General features: G+C 50.4%; 2 protein-coding genes across 7 annotated transcripts in view; both read left to right on the top strand.

The window, feature by feature from the left end:
- Positions 1 to 5,088, top strand: part of LOC138754800 (E3 ubiquitin-protein ligase RNF5-like) — a 32,757-nt gene extending 27,669 nt beyond the window's left edge. For 2 of the 4 annotated variants that reach the window (XM_069919626.1, XM_069919624.1), the window contains 3 exons: positions 1,931 to 1,985; positions 2,514 to 2,604; positions 3,168 to 5,088. In XM_069919626.1, the coding sequence (XP_069775727.1) occupies positions 1,931 to 1,985; positions 2,514 to 2,604; positions 3,168 to 3,306 (285 nt within the window). In that variant the 3' untranslated portion in view covers positions 3,307 to 5,088. Of the gene's footprint in view, positions 1 to 1,930; positions 1,986 to 2,513; positions 2,626 to 3,167 lie in introns of all 4 variants that reach the window. The other 2 variants (XM_069919623.1, XM_069919625.1) reach the window with 2 other exon arrangements.
- Positions 5,089 to 5,859: 771 nt separating this feature from the next.
- LOC138754801 (nucleoside diphosphate kinase homolog 5-like) lies at positions 5,860 to 19,919 on the top strand. Of its 3 annotated transcripts, none has more exons than XM_069919629.1 (6): positions 5,860 to 5,933; positions 7,254 to 7,402; positions 15,995 to 16,200; positions 16,539 to 16,639; positions 17,483 to 17,601; positions 19,707 to 19,919. In XM_069919629.1, exons 1-6 carry the CDS (start codon positions 5,915 to 5,917, stop codon positions 19,797 to 19,799), a joined length of 687 nt encoding a protein of 228 aa, XP_069775730.1. In that variant the 5' UTR covers positions 5,860 to 5,914; the 3' UTR covers positions 19,800 to 19,919. The 3 variants fall into 3 exon arrangements, with proteins under 3 accessions (XP_069775730.1, XP_069775731.1, XP_069775729.1); XM_069919630.1 differs by lacking the exon at positions 5,860 to 5,933 and adding an exon at positions 6,059 to 6,149; XM_069919628.1 differs by lacking the exon at positions 5,860 to 5,933 and adding an exon at positions 6,156 to 6,309.
- Positions 19,920 to 23,216: the final 3,297 nt, after the last annotated feature.

Here is a 23,216-nt window from a genome sequence, read left to right on the forward strand (position 1 = left end):
GCTGTTTCTCATTCTTCCACCTTGTCCACTCTTTTTCCTATTTCTGTCATGATCATCTCTAATCTATTCATTTTTTCTTCTGTACTTTTTACTCTTTTAATTTCACTGAATTCTTGTGATTGCCATTCTTTTACTGTTTCCATATATTCTTTTAAAAAAAATATATCCATGTACTTGCCCTTCCCTTCATCTTCCATTTCTCTGTGTTCTTCCTCCTCTTCTTCTGAGTCCACTCCAGGATCTGTGTCCTTTACCTCTGTCTCTTCTGGTTTTCTTGTTTGGTTGTCTGTTTTATTTTGTTGGGTATTTTTGGTCTTCTTATTTTTATTAAAAGTATCTTGGTGTTGGTCTTCTTCCTCTGGGTTGGTCATCTGTTGTTTCTTTGATTTCTTATTTTTATTCTCTTTCTTCTTGTTCTCGTTATTTTCTATGTTTTCCTGTTGAGAGTCTTGCTGTTGTGTTATAGTTGTCTGTTTCAGCTGTGGAGATTTACTCCTCAGCTGGTCTCCCCTCCCATCAGTGTTATTTTTGTTTCGCGCATGCGCGGTTGCACACTTTTGTTTGGCTCCGTGAGCCATTTTTGTAGTCCCGAGTTCGGGGCTTCCACGGACCTCAGGGAGCGGGCTTCTCCCTTCATGGGGGGCCTCCTCGTACCAGTATCGCCTTCCCCTTCCTCCTCCGACGTCCTTCCTTCTCCTTTTCTTCCCGTTGTTTTTGGTTTTTCTTTCTTCGCTGCCATTTTCTCCACACTTTTACTTTCACTTTGTAATGGTTTTTGTGTTTGTGCCTTTGTTTTTTCTCTATCTTTTTTTTACTTTTCTGGAGAGGGCTGGAGTTCCCCTACCGGCCACTGCTCCATCACGTGACTCCCTTTCGAATAAAACGTGTTTAATGTATAAATGATTGTGGGAAAATATTAATGGGAATAAAATGTGTACATTTATAAAGGAATGTAGGAAAATGTTACAAGAATAAAACACACATGATTACAGTTTATAAAGGAGCGTGGGAAAAAGTTAATGGAAATAAAATGCATGCATACAATTTATAAAGGAGTGTGGGAAAATGTTAAACAGTTTCCCATGCTTTTTTGTAAATTGTTTGCGTGTTCCTGTTAACATTTTGCCACGATCTTCAACAAATTTTGTGTTAACAAAAGCTATGTGTGATTGAAAACCCTTGTGTCCAGACCCACCAACATTCACACATTATGTGCCCAGTAGAGACGCCTGATCTACTCGCTCTCCACCTATGACTATGACCCTTTTCTGGACCCAACGTCATGACATCATCTTCCTTTGCCATTTCGACCTGGCAACATGGGTCAACCATTTTAGGTAGGTCCCGCATTGATACACTCCACCATTGTGAGTACCTACCTTGGTGGATTGAATACAAGTAAGACTAGACCCCCCCCCCCCCACCCCAATCTGCCTTCGATGCTTTCTCACAGCATTCAAAAGGCAGATAAAACCCGGCTTTTAAGCACTGTGTAAGAGGGGCTACTGAGAATCCGTGGATTCACCTCCAGCACTCTTGCAATGGCACAGAGTCCTGTTCAAACTATTGGCAGCATAAGCTCTAGGTCCAAACCTCCGATACATTCAGGAAGCCTTCAGTGCCTGAGGCCATTTGGTTGGAGGGACCACCTTGCCCTCAGCACCATCTCGAATCCCAGTTCCGATGCTGGGTTCTCATGAGCCAGTCTCCAGCAGCCCACGGCCTGCATGTGTCCTTGAGCCACTGACCCCCTGGCTGGTCTGCTGCTGTGGTCACTGTCCTGTAGGGTCATCTCCCATGGGTACATGGACAAGAAGGTTTATGGAGGGGTGGAAGGAACACAGGCAGATAGGATGAGCTCAGGTTGAAGGCCTGATGTGTTGGAGTGAACGGCCTGTTAGTCTGCTATAAAACTCTTTCTCCTCCACAGACTGAAAACTCCACCCAGACCCCAGGGACAGAGGACAGAGCCCAGTCACAGAGGGGTAATTCCACAACTGAATGCTCACCGTCTCCCTCTCTGGCCCCCTACACCCCTCCCTGTCTCTGTAACCCCTTGCCGGCCCCCTACACCCCTCCCTATCTGTAACGCCCTTCGGCCCCTACACCCCTCCCTCTCTCTGTAAACCCATCAGCCCCCTACACCCCTCCCTATCTCCATAACCCCCCCCCCCTCACAGCCCTTGGTTCCTTACAACCTTTTCTAGCTCTGTAACTCTTTGGTCCCTGCACCCCTCCTTTTCTCTGTAACTCTCCCCCCCTCCAATCCCCTACACCCCTCCTTATCTGTAAAGCCTCCCCCACCCTGGATACCTACACTCCCTAGCTTGGTAACCCCCCTCCCCCCCCCACCAGACCTTAACACCCCTCCCTCTCCCCATGATGCCCCAAGGCCCTCTGACACACCTAGCTCGAGCGGCAACCCAACTCTGCTCTGCCTGTTGCCCTGAGACTGAGCCCCTCATGTCCCCACCACACTTTGCTTAGTCTGTACTTGTCCCCACCGACGGCAGGGCTTCCAGGGGTTTGGAGACACTGGATTCCACATGTCGTTTGGGATTGGGGCATTCCCATTCGGATTATTTACCACAGTCTTCAGTTCCGGTGAGAACCGGCAGCGAGGGGGTGAGTGGTGATCGGGGCGATATAACAGAGCTGGAGGGGTGGTGGTGATGGAGAGGGGGAGGAGGACAGATCCCGGGGGCAGGAGGAGGACAGAGCTAGGAGATACAAATAGTTTGTATTTGGGGACCTGACATGCAGATGCCTCTGGCCAGGACCGGAGGCCTGTCTCGGGGGGTGGGGGGGGGACTTTCCCTCTGACTCCCATCTCCAGAGTGAGGAGGGGTGACTGCTCCTCTCTGACCCCCATGTGATGGGGTCAGGCGGAGGGAACTGGCATGGGGATGGGCCATGGGCAGAGGTTGTGAATGAGTGGCAGAGGGCGAGGGTGTGGGGGCACAGGGAGTGTGAGGATATGGGAGGCGGTGGGTGTGGGATGGAGGAGGGTGTGAGGGAGGTGGAGAGCGGGTGTGGGGGAGAGGGCGGATGTGCGGCAGAGGCTGTAAGTGGGGCAGAAGTTGTATGTGGGGGAGAGGATGTGGGAGGCGGAGGGTGTGGGGGATGGAGTGCAGGTGATGACCCTCTCCTACCGTTGTCTCCCACAGATGGGCAGAACCACCCCGCTCACGACTGGGATTCCGCCTTCGGGGGCAATCGTGGCGGCAACAACTGGGACTCACTCTTCCTCTTTATCGCCGTCTTCTTCTTCTTCTGGCTACTCAGTGTGTGAGCCCTTGTGTCTGAAATAAAGGCCGAAGCTCTGAGTTCAGGCCCTTGCTCCCCCCCTATCTATCTTCCCCTCCCCCATCCATGTCCCCCTTCCCTCCCCGTCCATCTCCCCCCTCCCCTCCCATCCATCTCCCCCTCCACTCCCCATCCATCTCCCCTCCCCTCCCTGTCCATCTCCCCCTCCTTGTCCATCTCCCCTCCCCATCCTCAACACCCTCTCTTCCTCATCTACCTCCCCCTCCTCCGTTCAGCTCCATCCTTCTCTGTCCAGTTCCCTTCCCCATCCCTCCCTCCCCCCCTCTGCCCTCCTCACCCCATCCCAGGACCCCTTCTCTCTCCTTCCCCCCCAACTCTGACCATCCCCAGGATACCCTCTCCCCACTAACAGGAACCCTCTCCCCCTGTGCATCTCCAGGATACCCCTCCCCCTATTTCCCCCCCTCTCCCACAGCTTTCTGCCCATCCCCAGGTTTCCCTTTCCATCCCCAGGACCCCTCTGCCCATTCCCTCCTTCCCACACGCCTTGCCCATCCTCAGCAGGATGTCCCACCATTGGAACGGCAGTGTCAAGAGGCTGTTGGCTCTACGTTGGGGCACCTGATGTGGGCACTGATGCCACCTCCCCTTGGGTTATTGGAGAGCCAGATGTGTAATGCCAGTCTGACCCGATTCATTGAGGAGCCTGTGGGGCAGGGAATGTCACTGATGCCCTGTACTCCCTGATTCTACAGCTCCCTTCTCACTGTAGCCCACCCCTCAGCGACTGATAGAAACCCTCAGTGGGCTCATGAACTAGATGTGTCACTGGGGTTTCTGGCACAACAGCTGTGTTTTCCTTGTGCTGGGTATGGGACTTGGAGCTGGAGAGAGAGCACCACACTTCAGGCTGCTTATAACGATGGTGAACCAACCTCCTGCTGATCTTTCTGGACCTCTCCATGCACGCACCATCAAATCTGCAGTATGGGGCCAACCCTGCAGGTGTGTTGGCACTTCACCAGCTGCAAACTACCAATGTGTCCAAGCTCCCCAAGCATTCTACCTCTCCATTCTCTGTCTCCTTGTCAACCTCTCTCTCGCTGTGTCTGTATGTGTCTGTATCTCTCTCCCCTTTCCCCCCACCCCCGCTCTCTCTCTCTCCCTTTGGCTCTCTCTCTCTCCCTGTCCCCCTCGCTCGCTCTCTCTTCTTGTCTGTGTGTGTGTCTCTCTCTCTGTCCCTATCTCTCGCTCCTGCCATACCAACTCCCTGTTTTCCCACTGCTTGGATAATGCTATCCCTGTAAATATATTTGCACTTTCTCAGATTGTCCTTGTAAAATAGAGACCAAAAACTTCGCAGAATTAACGTGTGAACTAACCAAGGGTTTGTACAAAGCCATTAACTGCCCCCTTTAGTTCTGCACGCCCAATAGTCGGTTCCACACTGCAACTTTGCCAGCCTCTCCAGTGCTCCGATCTGTGTCGTCTGTGCTCCCTGGCCGCAGACTGCAGCCACGCTTGGATTTGGGCCGGACCTTTGATGATTGAGGGAGGGGCAGTTGCAGAAAGTGTCTCCCCCTCGAGTTTACCCAAACAACTAGTGGGGACTGGAGTGGCGTCCCTTCCTACCTCAGTACTGCTTTGGCCTCTGGGGTTCATCGGACAACCGGTGCCATCCGAAAGCTGGTTGCACTGCAGTCGTTTAGTGAAACATCTCAAGAGAGCGAGTTCTGTGTATTGTATGGAGACGCGGTTCCCCGCCCGTGTCGGCATCTCTCGGCTTTTGTGAATAAATAAACGGTTGATTTACAGTGCTCAGTCACGCTGTGGGCCCTTCTACTTGTAAATACGCTCAACGTGGCTCTAATTCCCTGGAGAATTGCCTTCCTGGGAATAGAGACAGAAATGCTGGAGAATCTTGGTAGGACTCTCAGCGTCCACGCGAGGTAGATAATCGTCTCCGGACCGGAGACCATTTCAAGGTATGAGCAGAAAGCAGGCAGTTGCCTGAATTTAAACCCTGGGGAGGAGCAGAGACCAACAGATAAAAGGATTTATCTGGATATCGAAAGGGGAGATTGGTATTTTTTATAAACTGTCCTGTGTAAGTCTGTGTGTTATGTATGGGTGCGTGTTTTGCACCGGAGAATGCAGTTCTGTGGGGTGATACTTGGAGAATTAGATGACATTGAACTTGAACACGAGAGGTGGGAGGTTGGATGTGGAGGGGACAGGAGAGGTGGGAGGTTGGACGTGGAGGGGACAGGAGAGGTGGGAGGTTGGCCGTGGAGGGGACAGGAGAGGTGGGAGGTTGGACTGGAGGGGACAGGAGAGGTGGGAGGTTGGACGTGGAGGGGACAGGAGAGGTGGGAGGTTGGACGTGGAGGGGACAGGAGAGGAGGGAGGTTGGACGTGGAGGGGACAGGAGAGGTGGGAGGTTGGACTGGAGGGGACAGGAGAGGTGGGAGGTTGGACGTGGAGGGGACAGGAGAGGTGGGAGGTTGGACGTGGAGGGGACAGGAGAGGTGGGAGGTTGGACGTGGAGGGGACAGGAGAGGTGGGAGGTTGGACGTGGAGGGGTGTGAGGAAGTGGCATTGTGGGCAGGCGGACAACGGTGAAGGAGACCCTCCTCTAACCAGGGATATGGATGAGACTGAACCAGGTATATCTGAGCAGTCACCTCTTTCTGTGGGACTGACCCAGCGGGGATTGGGAGGGGAGACGGGGGGGGTGGGGGGGGGGGGCAGGGCCACGTGGTGTCGGGTTCCCCGGACTCGCAGGGAAACTGTGGCTCTGTGATGTAAGCGCGGGGGTGTGGTCGGAGGCCGAGCGACTGGAGGGCGGGGCAAGGAGAGCAGTGGGAGAGGCCTCGGGACCGGTAGGCGTGACCGTGGGACCAATGGAGAGGACTGACGACCTGTGGGCGGGACTAGGGGCAGTGAGCAGTGGGGTACCGGTGGGCGGGGCCTGGAACCAATGGGCAGGGCATGTGGACATCACCAAGGTCCTGGACATTTGGACGTTGCTCCGGGCAACCGGTGGGTGCGGCCTACTGCAGGCCCCTAGATTGGGCCATTCCCAACCAGGGAGCTGAGACCCAATCATTGCCGGGGACACTAACGCAGCACAATGGGGCTAACCCTGGAGGACGTTCAATCCCATCTGGAGAGCCAACCCCCAATCGGGGCGCTGAGGCCCCATCCAGGGAGAATGGGGCCTAATCACACCTGAATGGAGATCCACTGGCCCCGTCCCTCCTGATTGGAGAACCGTTGGCCCCGTCCCACCTGATTGGAGAACCGTTGGCCCCGTCCCTCCTGATTGGAGAACCGTTGGCCCTGTCCCACCTGATTGGAGAGCCGTGGCCCCGTCCCTCCTGATTGGAGAGTCGTTGGCCCTGTCCCACCTGATTTGAGAGCCGTTGGCCCTGTCCCACTTGATTGGAGAGCCTTGGGCCCAGACCACGATTGGAAGGTCAATCCCTGTCCAGGGACCCGAGGCCCAATCCGAGGGGAGTGGGGCCCAATTCCATTTGATTAGAGGGCCACTCCCTGTTGTGGAGCCTAGGCCCAATCCCATCTAATTGGAGAGCCAATCCCTGCAGAGGAGCTGAGGCCTGCTCCCAGCAGAAAACCATCCGGTCCCAATGGGAAGAGGCTTGGACCTGGATCAGCCCTGATGTGTTCTAAATCTTTCTCATTCCACCGGTGTTACCAGGCCCGCTGAGATTTCCTGCACATTATCCTTTGGCTCTGATTTCCCACATCGGGTTTATTATCTTTCTGGCGAACTGCCAAGAGTATTAGAAGGAGGGCCATTACCCCTGAGCCCCAAACACTGCAGGTTACAAATCATTCCAGGGTCTAGTCCCATTCTAGCTGCTCTCCCCAGAATATGTGACATGTCATGGTGAAAGATCAGTACCCTGTGGATGTACCAGCATTGTTTGGTGAATCAGATGTGTGCCCCATCTCACTTTTAGACACGGGGGGCAGGCAGAGTGAGGCCGGACTCATGGAGAACAGCCGGGTATTAGCAGAGTGCACTCTGGCCATTATCAAACCAGACGCAGTGGACAAGGAAGTCGAGATCGAGGAGATCATGCTGCAGTCCGGATTCTTTATCCTGCAGGTACCAAAGCAAGTTCTTCACCCTGTAATCGCTAATCCTATGTTCCAGTACCAAATGCCTTGTACAATAAATTGTCTGCCAGGTTAAGCTGCCATCTTACCCCATGTTCAAAATTCCTTTTATTGTCATGTAATAATACATAAAAATGTTATGTAGATGACATGTAATAAAACCCCTGGTATCCGGCACCTAAGGGGATTGGTAGGTGCTGGATAACTGAGTTTCCCGGTTGCTTGAGGCTACATGTTGTGTGAATGGAGAACTAGCAGCATGCCACACCATTTTAAAAAATTTTATTTATTTATTTTTACCCATTTATTTTCTGCAATATCTTTTCACAGTTGCTTGAATTCCAGATAACGGGGATTTTACCCTACTTTCACTTCTGCCTGCCATAAGATATACAAAGATCGTTGCCCGGTGCCCCCAAGGATAGGAGAAAGAGAAGACAAAAAAGAAAGTCCATTCAAAGTCTGTGGATTTGCCTCCAGGGCTCCCGCAGCCTCTGCAGCCGCACTGACTCCTGTTCAATCCATCGCTAACCCGAGTTCCGGGACCAACCCACAGACATGATTAAAGGGCCTTCAGCGCCCGAGACCTTTCTTGACCTCAGCCCCCTCTGGAATCCCGGATCTGCTACCTGGTTCCCATGAACAGCCTGCAGCCCGGTGTGGGTCCTTCGACTGCAAGTTGACAGCAACTCGTAGCCTGTGAGAGTCCTTTGACTGATGTGTTCCATGTTACCCTTTCTTTACCTGGTGGCTTCCTCTCTGTCTGGTAGTGCATAGAAAGATCCCATCATCAAGGTTTTGGCTCTAATCCCTGCTAGTGGATCCAAAGTGGGAGGGCACGTTGTTCAGCATTGGACAAATTTGGCTCATTGGCCTGTTTCCATTTTGGAAGATTCTACGATAGATCTTTAAACTTTACTCTCAAACTTTAAATCGATGTCCACCAGCACTTAACAATTCCACCCTGGAGAAAAAAAAACTATCTACAACTGTCATCATTTTATAAACTTTCATTTTAAATAAAATTTTAAATTTAGACATATAGCAATGGTAACAGGCCCTTCTGGCCCACAAGTCTGTGTCATCCCACAACCCCCTACACATTTTGAAGGATGGCAAGAAACTAGAAGAAACCAGGGAGAATGTACAAACTTCTTACAGACATCACCAGATTCAAACCCAGGTCGTGATAGCGGTTCATTAAGCCACTGCGCTTACCATACCACCCCTTCTATCAGGTGTCCCCACTGACACTTGTTACAAGCCCAAAGAACCCAAAAACCCAGCAGCAACAGAAACTCTCCAAGACAAATGGTTACTTAAACAAAAGTTGCTTTTAATTATCTTTAAACATGAAAGCAGGATCAGACTTTAACTTATTATTATTAACTTAACTTAACCCTCTTCTAATTCTAAGCGCACGTATATGTAATGTGTATACAAGTTCAGAAAAGTTCTTTAATTCATAGTCCAATCTCATTTCTCACTCCTCCAAGTTCACTGGTTGCAGGCAATTCTTAAACTGTGCACAGAATTTAACATTTATGAATTTCACCAGGCTTTGGTGCTTGAAAAGTAAATGGTTCCCACTCAGGAAGGTTCTTGTCGGTTTTCAGAGAGATTTGTTGTTCCAGGAAATCCACAACTGATACCTTCTAATCAGCTACTTCAATGTCCTGCCAAAGAAAATCGTCCCCTCAGTGTTCTCCAGATGATAACCTCTTTCTTTCAGGACACCTCAGTTCCTTTTCGTTTCATTTATTTCAAGTGAAACATTAGGCAGCCAGTCCTCTCCTCTTGTATGGACCACAGGGGCTTTGACCAGACTGAACTAAGAACTCAACCCGGCTTCAAAATGGGGTTTTCCACAAGCTTTCCAGCTTGTCCTGTTCCAGTCCCAGCTGCTGCTGCTGAACTGTGGAACTGAATTTCTCTCTCTCTCTCTCTGCGCTTGGAAAAACCACATGACCCTCTTAGAACAGCCAACTGCACTCAGACGGCCTGCAGTTCCGGACCTAATCCTCTGAGTTTTTTCATCTGTTGCTTTCCAAAACAACAATCCATTTGTGAAGTCTCAATAGGCACTCCCTAAAGCTTCTGCGAAGGCACTTGGAGCCGGACTGTCTGGCTTGAGCTCCAGCATTTTAAATGTTTGTATGCGACATACAAAAAAAACCTGCCACAATTTATCTCATTTAAAATGTATCTATGTGCAATACAAAATACAACATAATCTGCCACACACTCCAGAGAAAACAACTCACATTTGTCCAATCCCTCCATGCAAATTATACCCTCAAATCCAGACAACTCTTGGTGAGTCTCTTCTGCACCCTCTCCAAAGCCTCCACATCCTGTGGTGGGGCAACCAGAATTGCACAGTATTGCAAATGCCAACTCACCAGAGTTTTGTAAAGCTGCAACGTGACATCTTTACGCAGCAGTGAATGATGAAGGCAAACATGTTATGCACCTTCTTGTCAAAATTATCCCCTCATGATGTCACTTTCAAGGACCCTGTGAGTTGCACCCAGTGCCCCTCTGTACATTAATGCTCCTAAACGTCCTGCCGTCTGCTGAATGCATTCCTTCCTCTTTGACCTCCCAAAGCGCAAGATCTACCATTTCTTGGAACGACCTGCCAGCTGAATTGGTAAATGCAGTCTCCATATTGCCGGTGGCTCAGTTAGTGCAACACTATTACAGCGCCAGCTTCCCGGTATGAATCGGCGCTATCAGTAAGGAGTTTGTACGTTTGCACCGTGTCTGTGTGGGTTTCCTCCAGGGGCTCTAGTTTCCATCCACTGTTCAGAAAAAAAAACGTATGGGAGTTGTAGGTTAACTGGGTCTGATCGGGCAACACAGTTCATTGGCCAAAAGGGCTTTTTAAACATGCTATGCGTCTTAAAAAAAAGCTTGGCCAGGTACATGGATGGGAGGGGTATGGTCTGGGTGAAGGTTATAGGCAGAAAAATGGTTCAGCATGGAAGGTCTTGCTGCAGTGTTCTATGTTTCTATCTACCATTTATTCTGGGGTAATAGTCAACCCCACCTTTATTTGGCCAAAAAATTGCCTGTTTTCCACATGACCTATCGACCCTATTTTTGGCCCTGACCGCCCGCCCACCTGAGAGGGGAGAAGGCCGAAACTATTCGCCTCCGACCATTTCTGCTGGGATTCAATACAGAATGTGAGGGGCGCTGGACAAAGTGGCGGCTCCCTGTCTGCCTTACGGTAGACAAAAGTTAAAGAATTTAATGTATAGTTTAAAACCTTGCGTTTTTTAACTGTTAATTTTGTGCCTGTCTCTTTAACAGTCTTGTGACTGTGAAATATCCGCTCGGGCTAACGACTTGCTCATTATTCTTCAGCAGGTAGAGAAGACGTGAGCACAAGAAATTTTTCTTCGTGTTTCTCTTTAAATACTTTAAAAAAATATGGTTATCTCTTTAAAGTTTGAGCTTTATATTCCTTTTCTATCTCTGACATACAGTAAATGCTTTGTTATTCTTCATTATGAAAGTCTTAATGCAAAGTTATGCAAAATATTTATCCATTTTTATTAACGAATTCGAGCAACCTCAAACAGCAATCACAGAGTTGGATTTTTATTGGATTAAAGAGATCGAAGTTCGGAATATCGTAGCTTTTGGAAGATGATACTTAGCAATGGAACCTTCACCTTTACGTTCCGTAAACTGTAACTACTCACCAATACATGGTGGAGCGGAGACAATCCCCCAACTCCTTGCTGAATGCAGATTTGCACAGAGATGGCCTGTCACAGTTCATCCCCAGCAGCTGCTTGTCAGGGGACTCTGATCCACAGGTTGTTCTCAGGGACACACAGAGTCAGATATCCAAGAACTGCTGAACTCGATGATGGCCGGCCTCGGGTCTTTCAGCACACGGAGACGTCGGTGAGGTGAACGCTGCCGACTGGCACATTCCAGGCTGCAGGGGGACGTGCTGAGGGATGCACTGAGGCTTGGTGCAGCCAACGCGAGGGTGCTGTGGGGAAGGGCCACAGTCGAAGTCCTCCCATTACCGGGGACTGAGACCGAGGAGGAGCCCCTCAAAACATCCGAGGGGGTGGAAGGATCAAGATGCCACAGGGTATTTAAATTTTTTTAAAATTAGACATACAACACAGTAACAGTCCTTTCGGCCCACAAGCCTGTGCTCCCCAATTAACCTCCAACCCCAGTATGTTTTGAAGGGTGGGAGGAAACCCACACAGATACGTGGAGAACATACAACCTCCCTACGGACAGTGGAAAATTCCAATCCCAGTCAATGAACTGTAACTGTGTTCCGCTAACCACTACATCAACTGTGCCATCCACAGTACAATAAATGGGTAATTAGAGAACAAATGCAACAGTCTACATTGAAGGTAATGTATAGCCATGACTAACACTGGGTGTGAAAAGGCTGAACATTTTTTCTGTAAATCAAGTATTGTGAAAAGTCTATTTTTGGAAAAAGGTGGAGAACTAGGATGCGAGAGGACGCTGGAGGCTTCCTGATCGTGTCAGAGGTTTGGAGCTCGAGATCGGGTTGGACGAAATGGCTGTGGGAGAATCCACGGACCCTCAGTTCTGGGTGGAATTCTCTTTCTCTGAATAAAGCGATCGGGCACTTCTTCCGTTGGTGAATCGGTACGCCTTACAGCAGGCAAAAACATCTTCTTTGGCTTGGCTTCGCGGACGAAGATTTATGGAGGGGGTAAAAAGTCCACGTCAGCTGCAGGCTCGTTTGTGGCTGACAAGTCCGATGCGGGACAGGCAGACACGATTGCAGCGGTTGCAAGGGAAAATTGGTTGGTTGGGGTTGGGTGTTGGGTTTTTCCTCCTTTGCCTTTTGTCAGTGAGGTGGGCTCTGCGGTCTTCTTCAAAGGAGGTTGCTGCCCGCCAAACTGTGAGGCGCCAAGATGCACGGTTTGAGGCGTTATCAGCCCACTGGCGGTGGTCAATGTGGCAGGCACCAAGAGATTTCTTTAGGCAGTCCTTGTACCTTTTCTTTGGTGCACCTCTGTCACGGTGGCCAGTGGAGAGCTCGCCATATAACACGATCTTGGGAAGGCGATGGTCCTCCATTCTGGAGACGTGACCCATCCAGCGCAGCTGGATCTTCAGCAGCGTGGACTCGATGCTGTCGACCTCTGCCATCTCGAGTACTTCGACGTTAGGGGTGTTAGCGCTCCAATGGATGTTGAGGATGGAGCGGAGACAACGCTGGTGGAAGCGTTCTAGGAGCCGTAGGTGGTGCCGGTAGAGGACCCATGATTCGGAGCCGAACAGGAGTGTGGGTATGACAACGGCTCTGTATACGCTTATCTTTGTGAGGTTTTTCAGTTAGTTGTTTTTCGAGACTCTTTTGTGTAGTCTTCCAAAGGCGCTATTTGCCTTGGCGAGTCTGTTGTCTATCTCATTGTCGATCCTTGCATCTGATGAAATGGTGCAGCCAAGATAGGTAAACTGGTTAACCGTTTTGAGTTTTGTGTGCCCGATGGAGATGTGGGGGGGGCTGGTAGTCATGGTGGGGAGCTGGCTGATGGAGGACCTCAGTTTTCTTCAGGCTGACTTCCAGGCCAAACATTTTGGCAGTTTCCGCAAAGCAGGACGTCAAGCGCTGAAGAGCTGGCTCTGAATGGGCAACTAAAGCGGCATCGTCTGCAAAGAGTAGTTCACGGACAAGTTTCTCTTGTGTCTTGGTGTGAGCTTGCAGGCGCCTCAGATTGAAGAGACTGCCATCCGTGCGGTACCGGATGTAAACAGCGTCTTCATTGTTGGGGTCTTTCATGGCTTGGTTTAGCATCATGTTGAAGAAGATTGAAAAGAGGGTTGGTGCGAGAACACAGCCTTGCTTCACGCCATTGTTAATGGAGAAGGGTTCAGAGAGCTCATTGCTGTATCTGACCCGACCTTGTTGGTTTTCCTGCAGTTGGATAATCATGTTGAGGAACTTTGGGGGACATCCGATGCGCTCTAGTATTTGCCAAAGCCCTTTCCTGCTCACGGTGTCGAAGGCTTTGGTGAGGTTAACAAAGGTGATGTAGAGTCCTTTGTTTTGTTCTCTGCACTTTTCTTGGAGCTGTCTGAGGGCAAAGACCATGTCAGTGGTTCCTCTGTTTGCGCGAAAGCCGCACTGTGATTCTGGGAGAATATTCTCGGCGACACTAGGTATTATTCTATTTAGTAGAATCCTAGCAAAGATTTTGCCTGCAATGGAGAGCAACGTGATTCCCCTGTAGTTTGAGCAGTCTGATTTCTCGCCTTTGTTTTTGTACAGGGTGATGATGGTGGCATCACGAAGATCCTGAGGCAGTTTACCTTGGTCCCAACAAAGCTTGAAAAACTCATGCAGTTTGGCATGCAGAGTTTTGCCGCCAGCCTTCCAGACTTCTGGGGGGATTCCATCCATACCTGCTGCTTTGCCACTTTTCAGTTGTTCGATTGCCTTATATGTCTCATCCAGGGTGGGAACCTCATCCAGCTCTAGCCTTAGGGGCTGTTGAGGGAGCTGGAGCAGGGCGGAATCTTGGACTGAGCGGTTGGCACTGAAAAGAGTTTGGAAGTGTTCTGACCATCGGTTGAGGATGGAGATCTTGTCGCTGAGGAGGACTTTGCCGTCTGAGCTGCGCAGCGGGCTTTGGACTTGGGGTGAGGGGCCGTACACAGCCTTTAGAGCCTCGTAGAAACCCCTGAAGTCGCCAATGTCCGCGCTGAGCTGGGTTCGTTTGGCGAGGCTAGTCCACCACTCATTTTGGATCTCCCGGAGTTTGCGCTGAAGATGGCTGCATGCGCGACGGAAGGCTTGTTTCTTCTCTGGACAGGACGGCTTTGTAAGGTGAGCCTGGTGGGCAGCTCGCTTCTTTGCCAGCAGCTCCTGGATTTCCTGGCTGTTTTCGTCAAACCAGTCCTTGTTTTTCCTGGAGGAGAAGCCCAGTACCTCTTCAGTGGATTGCAGTATGGTAGTCTTCAACTGATCCCAGAGGGTTTCAGGGGACGGGTCCGTGAGGCGGGTTGCAACGTCGAGCTTTGCTTTGAGGTTTGCCTGGAAGTTTCCTCTCGCTTCGTCTGACTGCAGGTTTCCAACATTGAACCTCTTTCTGGGGGCTTTATTGTTCCTGGGCTTTGGCTTGAAGTGAAGGTTGAGCTTGCAGCGAACCAGCCGGTGGTCAGTGTGGCATTCCGCGCTAGGCATGACCCTGGTGTGGAGCACATCTTGTTTGTCACTTTCTCGCACCAGGATGTAGTCCAGGAGGTGCCAGTGTTTGGATCGGGGATGCATCCAGGTGGTCTTAAGGCTGTCCCTCTGCTGAAAAAGGGTGTTTGTAATGACAAGTCGCTGTTCTGCGCAGAGCTCCAACAGGAGGCGCCCATTGTCGTTGCACTTGCCGACGCCATGCTTGCCCAGGATTCCTGGCCAGGTTTCTGAGTCTTTGCCGACACGAGCGTTGAAGTCGCCCAGGATGACAACCTTGTCGGCTGTAGGGGTACGTTGGATGAGGTTGCGCAGGTCGGTGTAGAACTTGTTCTTTTCTGCTGGTTCCGCCTGGAGGGTTGGAGCATAGACACTGATGAGGGTGATGTGACGCTTGTTTTGAAGGGGGAGTCGCATGGACATGATTCGGTCCGAGAGGCCTGTCGAAAGGTTTTCGAGTTTGGAGGCAATGAAGCTCTTGACCATGAAGCCTACACCAGATAGGCGTCGTTCATCCGAAGGCTTGCCAGACCAGTAGAGTGTGTAGCCCGCGCCGCGTTCTTGGAGGCTGCCTACATCTGCCAGGCGGACTTCACTGAGAGCGGCTATGTCGATGTCAAGTCTGAGGAGTTCATGTGCAATGAGGGCAGACCGACGTTCAGGTCGGTGGCTGTCAGCCTTGTCTAGCATGGTTCTGATGTTCCAGCATGCTAGCTTGAGTTTGTGAGCATCTTTTGAGGGGGAGGACGTGGAGGGGGAGGACGTGGAGGGGGAGGACGTGGACCTGTCCTCGGGCCTGCGCAAAGGAGCTTTTAGGTGGAGTGCAGTGCGCGCAGTACTGGCCCCACCCTTTACACCCATGGTTCGTGTGCCGTGGCCAAGCAAGCTGGGACGTGGCAGCGAGGTCCTTGGGTCGTAGGTTTTATATCGGAGTGGCCTTCTCCTATGCAGGTTTCTTACCCGGGCTGGAGGGGCCTGCCTCCCCTCCTAGGTCGGTCCATACTGCCCGGACCGGTTCCCAGGCCGCTGCAGTTCACCCTGTGCCTGGATTGGGGCCGCCGCCTCCAACTCTCTGCCCGGATCGGGGCCTCCGCCTGCCTCACACGACCGAGGCCGGGGCCGCCGTCTCCCCCTTGCTCCTGCCCGTATCGGGGCCGCCGCCGTCTACCCTTCGCCCGGACCGGGGCCGGGGCCGCTGCTGCTCTCCCTGTGCCTGGACTGGGGCCGCCGCCTCCAACTCTCTGCCCGTATCGGGGCCTCCCGATACGGCAAAAACATATTATGTGTAATATTGCACTGTTTTTCTCGCATGACAATAAACTGAATCTCCAATCCACTGAGGTACTAACCATGGGATCTTCTCCCACCCAGAGACGGAAGCTGCACCTCAGCCCTGAGCAGGGCAGTGAGTTCTACGCAGAGCACAGCAGCAAAATGGTGTTCCCCTGCCTGACAGCCCACCTCTGCTCGGGGCCATTGGTGGCTATCCTGCTGGCCAGACACTCTGCCATCAAGCACTGGAGGGAGCTGCTCGGACCCCCCGACAGCGAGAAGGCTCGGCTCACTCACCCCAGGAGGTGGATGGGGCGTGAGGAGGAGAGAGGGGAGAGGTTCCGTCAAGAGAGAAGGGAGGGGAGAGGGAGGTTCGAGCGGGAGGGGAGGCAAGGGGTGTGGCTTCTCACTGGGAAGGGTGGGGAAGCAAGGTGTGAGGGAGGGTGTGTAGTCCCCAGGGTGGGACAGAATGGAGTCCCTGAGAGGGGGGGTAGGGTGAGAGAATGGTCCCCAGGGTAGGATGGGGAGGTGTAGTTCAGGATGGGAGGGAGGGTGGTCCGGGGCTGCAGTGTATGTAGGAACATGGAGGGGAAAGGGGCAGCGGACAGTCACCATGATTGGTCACCCCATTCCTTCCCTCCAGTCTAAGGGCGATCTACGGAACGGACAAGATTCGCAATGCCCTCCACGGGAGCGACTGCTTCAGCTCAGCTGAGCGGGAAATCGCCCTCCTCTTCCCCAACAGTGAGTGGTCAACTGGAGCGAGGAGGGGCCATGGTCAGTGGGGTAGGACAACGAAGAGCAGGATGGGGATCGCGGTGAGAGAGGAGGGGCCGTGGTCAGCACGTCGGGGACTGACTGCTGGCCGTGGTTATCGGGTGTCAGGAAGGAACTGGTGCCAACAGTTAGTGGGCTAGCACTGATGCTGGGATCAGTAGGCGGCCTGACTGGTGGGTAACAGGCTGGGACTGACCAGTGCCTGAGGTCAGCAGATTACAGGGCAGGAAATACTGATCTTGAGGTCAGTAGTAGACAGGAAAAGACTGACCAGTGCCAGGAGTCAGTGGTAGACAGAAAGGGATTGACCAATGCCTGCAGTCAGCTGTAAACAGGAAGGGACTGACTGGTGCCTGTGGTCATTGGGTAACCGATCAGGACTGACCAGTATCAAAGTGAGACAGAATGGGTCTGACTAGTGATAGACGGGAAAGATTAACGGTGCCTGAGAGCAGTGGAGGTACTGACCAGTGCCAAAGGTCAGTGAGCAAACTGACCGGTGGGTGATGGGCTGGGAATAACCAGTGCCCTCAGTTATCTGTAGACAGGAAGGGACTAACTGGTGCCTGAACTCAGTGGGCAGACTGACCAGTGCCCCAGGTAGACAGGAAGGGACTGACTTGTACCCATGGTCAGCGGGCAGACTGACCCATACCGTGGTCAAAAGGAGGCAGGAAAGGACAGATGGGTGAAAGGCCAGTCTGTCAGAGCCTGGCCCCAGCCTCAGTGGGCTGCAGTCCCCTAGACCTGTTAGGATGTTAACTGCTGCTGACAAGAGCTTCATTGACCATGCCTTACCAACACCCACAGCAATCGTAGAGCCCTTCCCCAGCGGGCAAATGGCCGAGGATTACCTCAGCAAGTACGTGAACAAGACCCTGCAACAGGGACTGAGCGAACTCTGCAAACTGAAACCACCAAACCCTGTGGTGAGCAGCAGGCGGCGGGTGGGGTGGTGAGGGACAGGGACAGAAGGAAACTGGGCTCTAAGAGTCTCTCCCTCAAACCCAGGGGCACAACAGATCTCTCCAAATCTGGGGAACCTCTAGGAACTGCAGCCAACAAGAGCAAATGTCCACTGAAAACGATCAGCTGGTCAGTCAGCATCCACGGAGGGAGGAACCTCTGCAGTTGCATTCATTGCTGGAGGGATTGAATTTTAGAGCAGGGAGGTTATGCTGCAACTGTACAAGGAACTGGTGAAGCTGCATCTGGAGGACTGCATGCAGCGCTGGTCTCCCTACAAGAGGAAGGATGTACTTGCTTTGGAGGAAGTGCAGAGGAGGATCACCAGGTTGATTCAAGAGATGAAGGGGGTATACCTATAAGGAGTGATTGAGTCATCTGGGGCTGGACTTGCTGGAATTCAGAAGAATGAGAGGATCTTATGAAAGGCATTAATCAGATGGAGGTAGGTAAATAGTTTGTATTGTGGGGAGACCAGAACTAGGGGGCATTACCTCAAGATTTAGGGGAGTAGATTTAGGATGGAGATTCCCCACCCCAGAGGGTGGGGAATCTGTGGAATTCACTGCCCGTTGAAGCAGTGGAGGCAACCTCAGTGAATATATTTAAGACAAGGTTGGGAATTAACGGATATGAGAAAAGGCAGGTGGGTGGAGATGAGCCGATCATCAGATCAGTCATGATTGGTGGAGCAGGCTCGATGGGCCAGACAGCCGACTCCTGTCCATATTTCTTATGTTCCTGACTGAGGGTTTGAACAGGGATCCGTCCTCGTTCCAGAGGGACCGCTCGCGGGTCCCACCCAGCCACAGTAGCTCTTGTTCCTCTGCTAGGATAGTGAATAGAGCTTCTGACCCAAGCACATTTCTCTATCTTCATCAGACGGAGCACTGAGATCAGGGGCAGGGGCGTTACTTTCCACCTGTGCAGGAGGATGTTGGTCACGAAGCAGGAAAGAGTGTAAAAAAAAGGCTTGAAATGGCAAGGAAAGGCTGGGACTTTTTAATCCTGGAATGCAAGGGAGATCTTGTAAATACACAACGAAGGGAGATCTTGTAGTAAAAGCACAATCTGGAGAAATTCAGTGGACATAACCACATTTCAGGCTTGAGGCCGTCATCATAATGTCAGCAGGAGCCTAAACAAGATAGTGGGTGTTGGGAGGGCAGGAGGAGGAGCTGGGTCCCATGGGTGGATAAAGGAGGGAGACCACAACAGCAAATGAAGAGGGGGAGGGGTGGGGGGGGAATGGCTCTGTGAGTGGAGAGGGAAGAGGTATGGAGGAAATAAGATAAAGGGAAGGGGAAGAGAGGGAGAACAGTGGTCCAGCAGAAACTTGACAGTTTGCCATCGAGTTAGAGAGTGCACAGATGGAAAGTTAGGTGTTGCTCGTCCAATTTACTTGGTTTGATGGTGTACAAGGCCCCCGACAGAAATGACAGGCATGGGAGTGGGATGCAGAATTGGGAGATACTGGTCACTGATGCAGATAGAGTGAAACGATCTCCCAGCCTGCGTCCAGTCTTTCCAGTATAGAGAAGGCAGTCTTGTAGACCAGTCATTTTCAATGAGGGCCCTACAGTCGTTCCCCCCCCCCCCCAAAAAAAAACATTCAAGTAAAAGCCTTTTTTTCCTTTTCACCTCATGTAATTTAAAAATGTAGTTGGAGTGAAGCACATTAGAAACCAAAACTTAACTGGTTCACAGGGAAGGTGGCCCATAAACTTTGAGCAGAATCCTATGGGGGCCATAGCTTAAAAAATGGCTGGTGTCCAGGTTTATAAAATCTTGAGGGGCATGTGCAATACCCCAGCCACAAGAAATAGGTGAATCCAAAAATGGATTTTAAGGAGGTGAAAGCTGGTTGGAGAGGGGGAGTGGGGAAGGTATGCAATGATAGGTGTGGACCATCATGTTGTTTCGAAACATTTCCACAAATAGGAATAGGAAAGCGTTCAAGGGAGATGTCTGAGTGCAGGCCAGAGGCAGATGACTTGGCTGGCACCAGACAGTTTGGGCTAAGGGCCTGTTTGCACACGGTATAACCATCCCCACGGTTCTGCTGCAGGTCTGGCTGGCTGACTGGTTGTTAGCAAACAACCCGAACCAACCCTTGGTGCAGGAGAGCAGCGCGAAGGAACTTCCAGCGTGCAACTTCTGACTCCCAGAGAATTCCCTGATCCTGGAACATGCAGCTACTGCAGCGCTGGGCTTGTACTGCACATTAATACACCACTGCTTTCTAACAATTCTAAATTAAATTACTTGTTAAATTAACAAATCTTGTTGCATCGTCTGACCATCCCTTCAGCAGTCAATCCAAACAATTCACTTTTAGTCTGGCTAAAGGGTCCCGTCCCAAAACACTGACCGAACACTTCATCCCATGGATACTGCCTGCCCTGCTGAGTTCCTTCAGCTGCTTGTTGGTTAGTCAATCAGAACCAGTTGATCTGCTTTGCTCTGAGTAACCACCTCCATCAACCACACTTCTATATCCTTAAGATATAGGAGCAGAGATAGGGTATTTGGCCCATCAAGTTCTGCCCTGCCATTCAATCATGAGCTGATCTGTTTCCCCACTGCCCAACTTTCTCCTCATAACCTTTGATGCCCTGGCTAATCAGGAACCTATCAATCCATGCCTTAAATACACCCACTGGCCTGGCCTCCACAACCGTCCATGGCAACAAGTTGAAGATTTACCACACACAACACTGTTCAAAGCAGATGCCCTTCAAACCTGAAGTTGTGCCCTATTGTCTTAGATTCTCCCATCATGGGAAACAACCTTTCTACATCTACTCTATTTGACAATATTAATTTTTTTTGCATATCGCTTATAACTGCATGTGCTATGTCTAGACATGTTATTTGTATGATTTACACCGAGGACTGAATAAGACCATGTCATTCTTCTTGGACTTTACAATTGAATGATAATGAACCTAGTAGGTTTTCTGGTTATAGCATGGGGCCTCATCTTATTTGGAAGCCTCATGAATCCAAATAGTGTATCTCCCCCATCAAGCTTGCTTGTTGCTTCCTCAAAAATTCCAGAGGTAGTTAAATACACTTAAGAATGAAGTAGTTCTGAGATTCAGTGATTTTTAGCTACAGGGTGGCACATTAGCATAAAAGGTAACAGTTAGCCCAACGCTAGTGACTGAGGTTCGAATCTGGCACAGTAAGGAGTTGGTATGTTCCCTGTGTCTGCGTGCATTTCCACTGGGCACTCTGGTTTCCTCCCATAATTCAAAATGTACTGGGGTCGTAGGTTAATTGGACTCATGGGCCCATTACTGTGCTGTATGTCTAAATAAATAGAGGACCCCACTGTCCATCACCAGGTCTGGCCAAGGCCTGAACCCCATGAACCCCAAGGTGGTGTTCCCGCTGACCCGAGGAAACTCAGCACCCACCTCTCACTGTTCCTGGAGATGGACGCAAAGAGCAAGACAGATTTGAAATTTCCATGCAGCAAAGGCAAAATTTGCAATCACCGTCACAAAACAATCAGACAATGTCATCTCAACCTCAATGAAAAAAGCTCCTGAAATTATCAGATTAGAGGCAAAACAAAGGGGAGTGATCCATGCAAGAGCACAGATGCTGCAATTGTACCAGTGTAGAAGCCCTAAAATCCAGAATGCTTGGCGATTGGGTCGGTCTGGATTCTCAAATTCAAATTTAGGAAAGAATAAAGAAGAGGTGAACTGTTGATAGATTATTAATTAGCAAGTACAGCAAGCTTTATTTATCAAAACAAGCAGTTTTAAAGAAAAATAAAGTCATCACTTGACAAAAGTGTAAACTTCAAATGTTTTACTACAAAAAAAATGTGTAATGCTTGAAATTATGTTTAGAAATTAACATTGCAAAAGAAAAATACAGTATACAAATTTTTTTTGTGATAAGATTAAATGAGGTCACTTGCCGTTGTGCATCTGTGGTGCTTATGCATGCATACTCAAAAGTCCACCGACTTTTAAAAGTTTGAAAAATCCAGATTCTTGGGTGGTCTGCATTTAACTGTAAAAACACAGAACTGCTGGAGGAAATCAGGCGGTCTGGCAACAATAGGGGGGGGGAAGGGGGGAAGAGAAAGAGAAAGAAAGAGAGAGAGAGAGAGAGAGAGAGAGAGACTTCAAGGTATGAGTGAAAAGCAGGCAGGTGCCTGATTAAAGAGGGCAAGGGGAGGAGTACAGACAGTCAAAGGTGTTAATTGGAGATGGAGAGGTCAGGTGAGAGAATTGACTGGAGAGGGGGGAGTGTCATTTTTGATTCTGTGGAAACAGAGCTGGGGTAAAGGATATTCCAAGTCTCTAGCATAGAGGAGACCACAACAGATTCATGAGGCCATTATAAAAAGCAGACCAAGTTCAGACTTTCACTGGAGGGAGAAGCGAGGGTCTCACAGGAAGTTCAGGAAAATGGTTTTAAATGTGCATCAGGAGCAGGGACTGGGAATGAAAGCAGTGCATCAGTGGGGAGAATTGGGGGTGGAGGCAGGGAAAGAGGAAGGTCAGGATAAGGCCAAAAGGAAAGGCAGGGCCAGGTTAATTAACACAGTGTGGCTGACTTCTGTTTATTTCAATGCGAGTTCTGTGGGCAGGACAGATGAAGAGGATAAAGATCTGGAAGGCCTGCATTAATGTATGGAACCAAGAGGATGTAGCCCTAGAGATTTGGCTGAGAGATGGGCAGGGCTGGTAGCTCAACCTTTTGAGTTTAGCAGTCTCAGCTGAGATAGAACCAAATGTAAAAGAAGTTGCATAATTGATCAGGGAGAGGGGTCATAACTGCACTTAGAGAGGGCTCATCCAATGAGGTCAAAATGCAGAAATGCTGGAGGAACTTGACCAGTCTTGCAGAGTCCAGAGCAAAATATATTACTGACCCCCCCCCCCCCCTTTCCCCTTCTCAAGTTCTGAATTAACTGGGGAATAATGGGAGGGGAAGGAGGAAGAGAGAGATTAACTGAAATTTAAAAAAAGTGGATGTTAATGCCATCCGGTGGCAGGAGCCCAGATGCAAGATGAGGTGCTGTTCCTCCAATTTGGGGGTGGTCTCAGTCTGGCAATGCATGAGAACAATGTCAGCAATGAGGCAGGGAATTGAAATGGGCGGCCACTGGGAGATCCACGCAGTGAGGTAATATGGATAGAGCTGTAGGCCAGTGGGTTACATACAAGGAGGCAGATTATAGAAAAGGTTGATCCACACTTGCAACACCACAAGTACCGCAAGCTTTATGGTAGCACCTTTATTAAATGGCTACTACTAAAATTGTTTTAGATCAAGAGCAATTTCTTCATACAGGGTTGTCAAGGTTTGGATATCAGTCCCTCAATAAATTTAAAATGAAGCTCAAGACTAGAAGAAGCAACCATGAACGGCAGGGGACCCCAAGAAGCGCAAAGATCATAAAAGTGGAGCACGGGCAGGTGTGAAGGCAGTACAAGAGAAAGGTAGCAAGAGATAAAGTAAAGCCCCTGGTATGAGATTGGGAGATACCAGATAAACGCATTTTCCAGTTGCTGGAGACATTCTTACAATGCCTACTACACCTGCATTT

The sequence above is a fragment of the Narcine bancroftii genome, chromosome 2 (assembly GCF_036971445.1).
Source record: "Narcine bancroftii isolate sNarBan1 chromosome 2, sNarBan1.hap1, whole genome shotgun sequence".
Lineage (NCBI taxonomy): Eukaryota > Metazoa > Chordata > Chondrichthyes > Torpediniformes > Narcinidae > Narcine > Narcine bancroftii.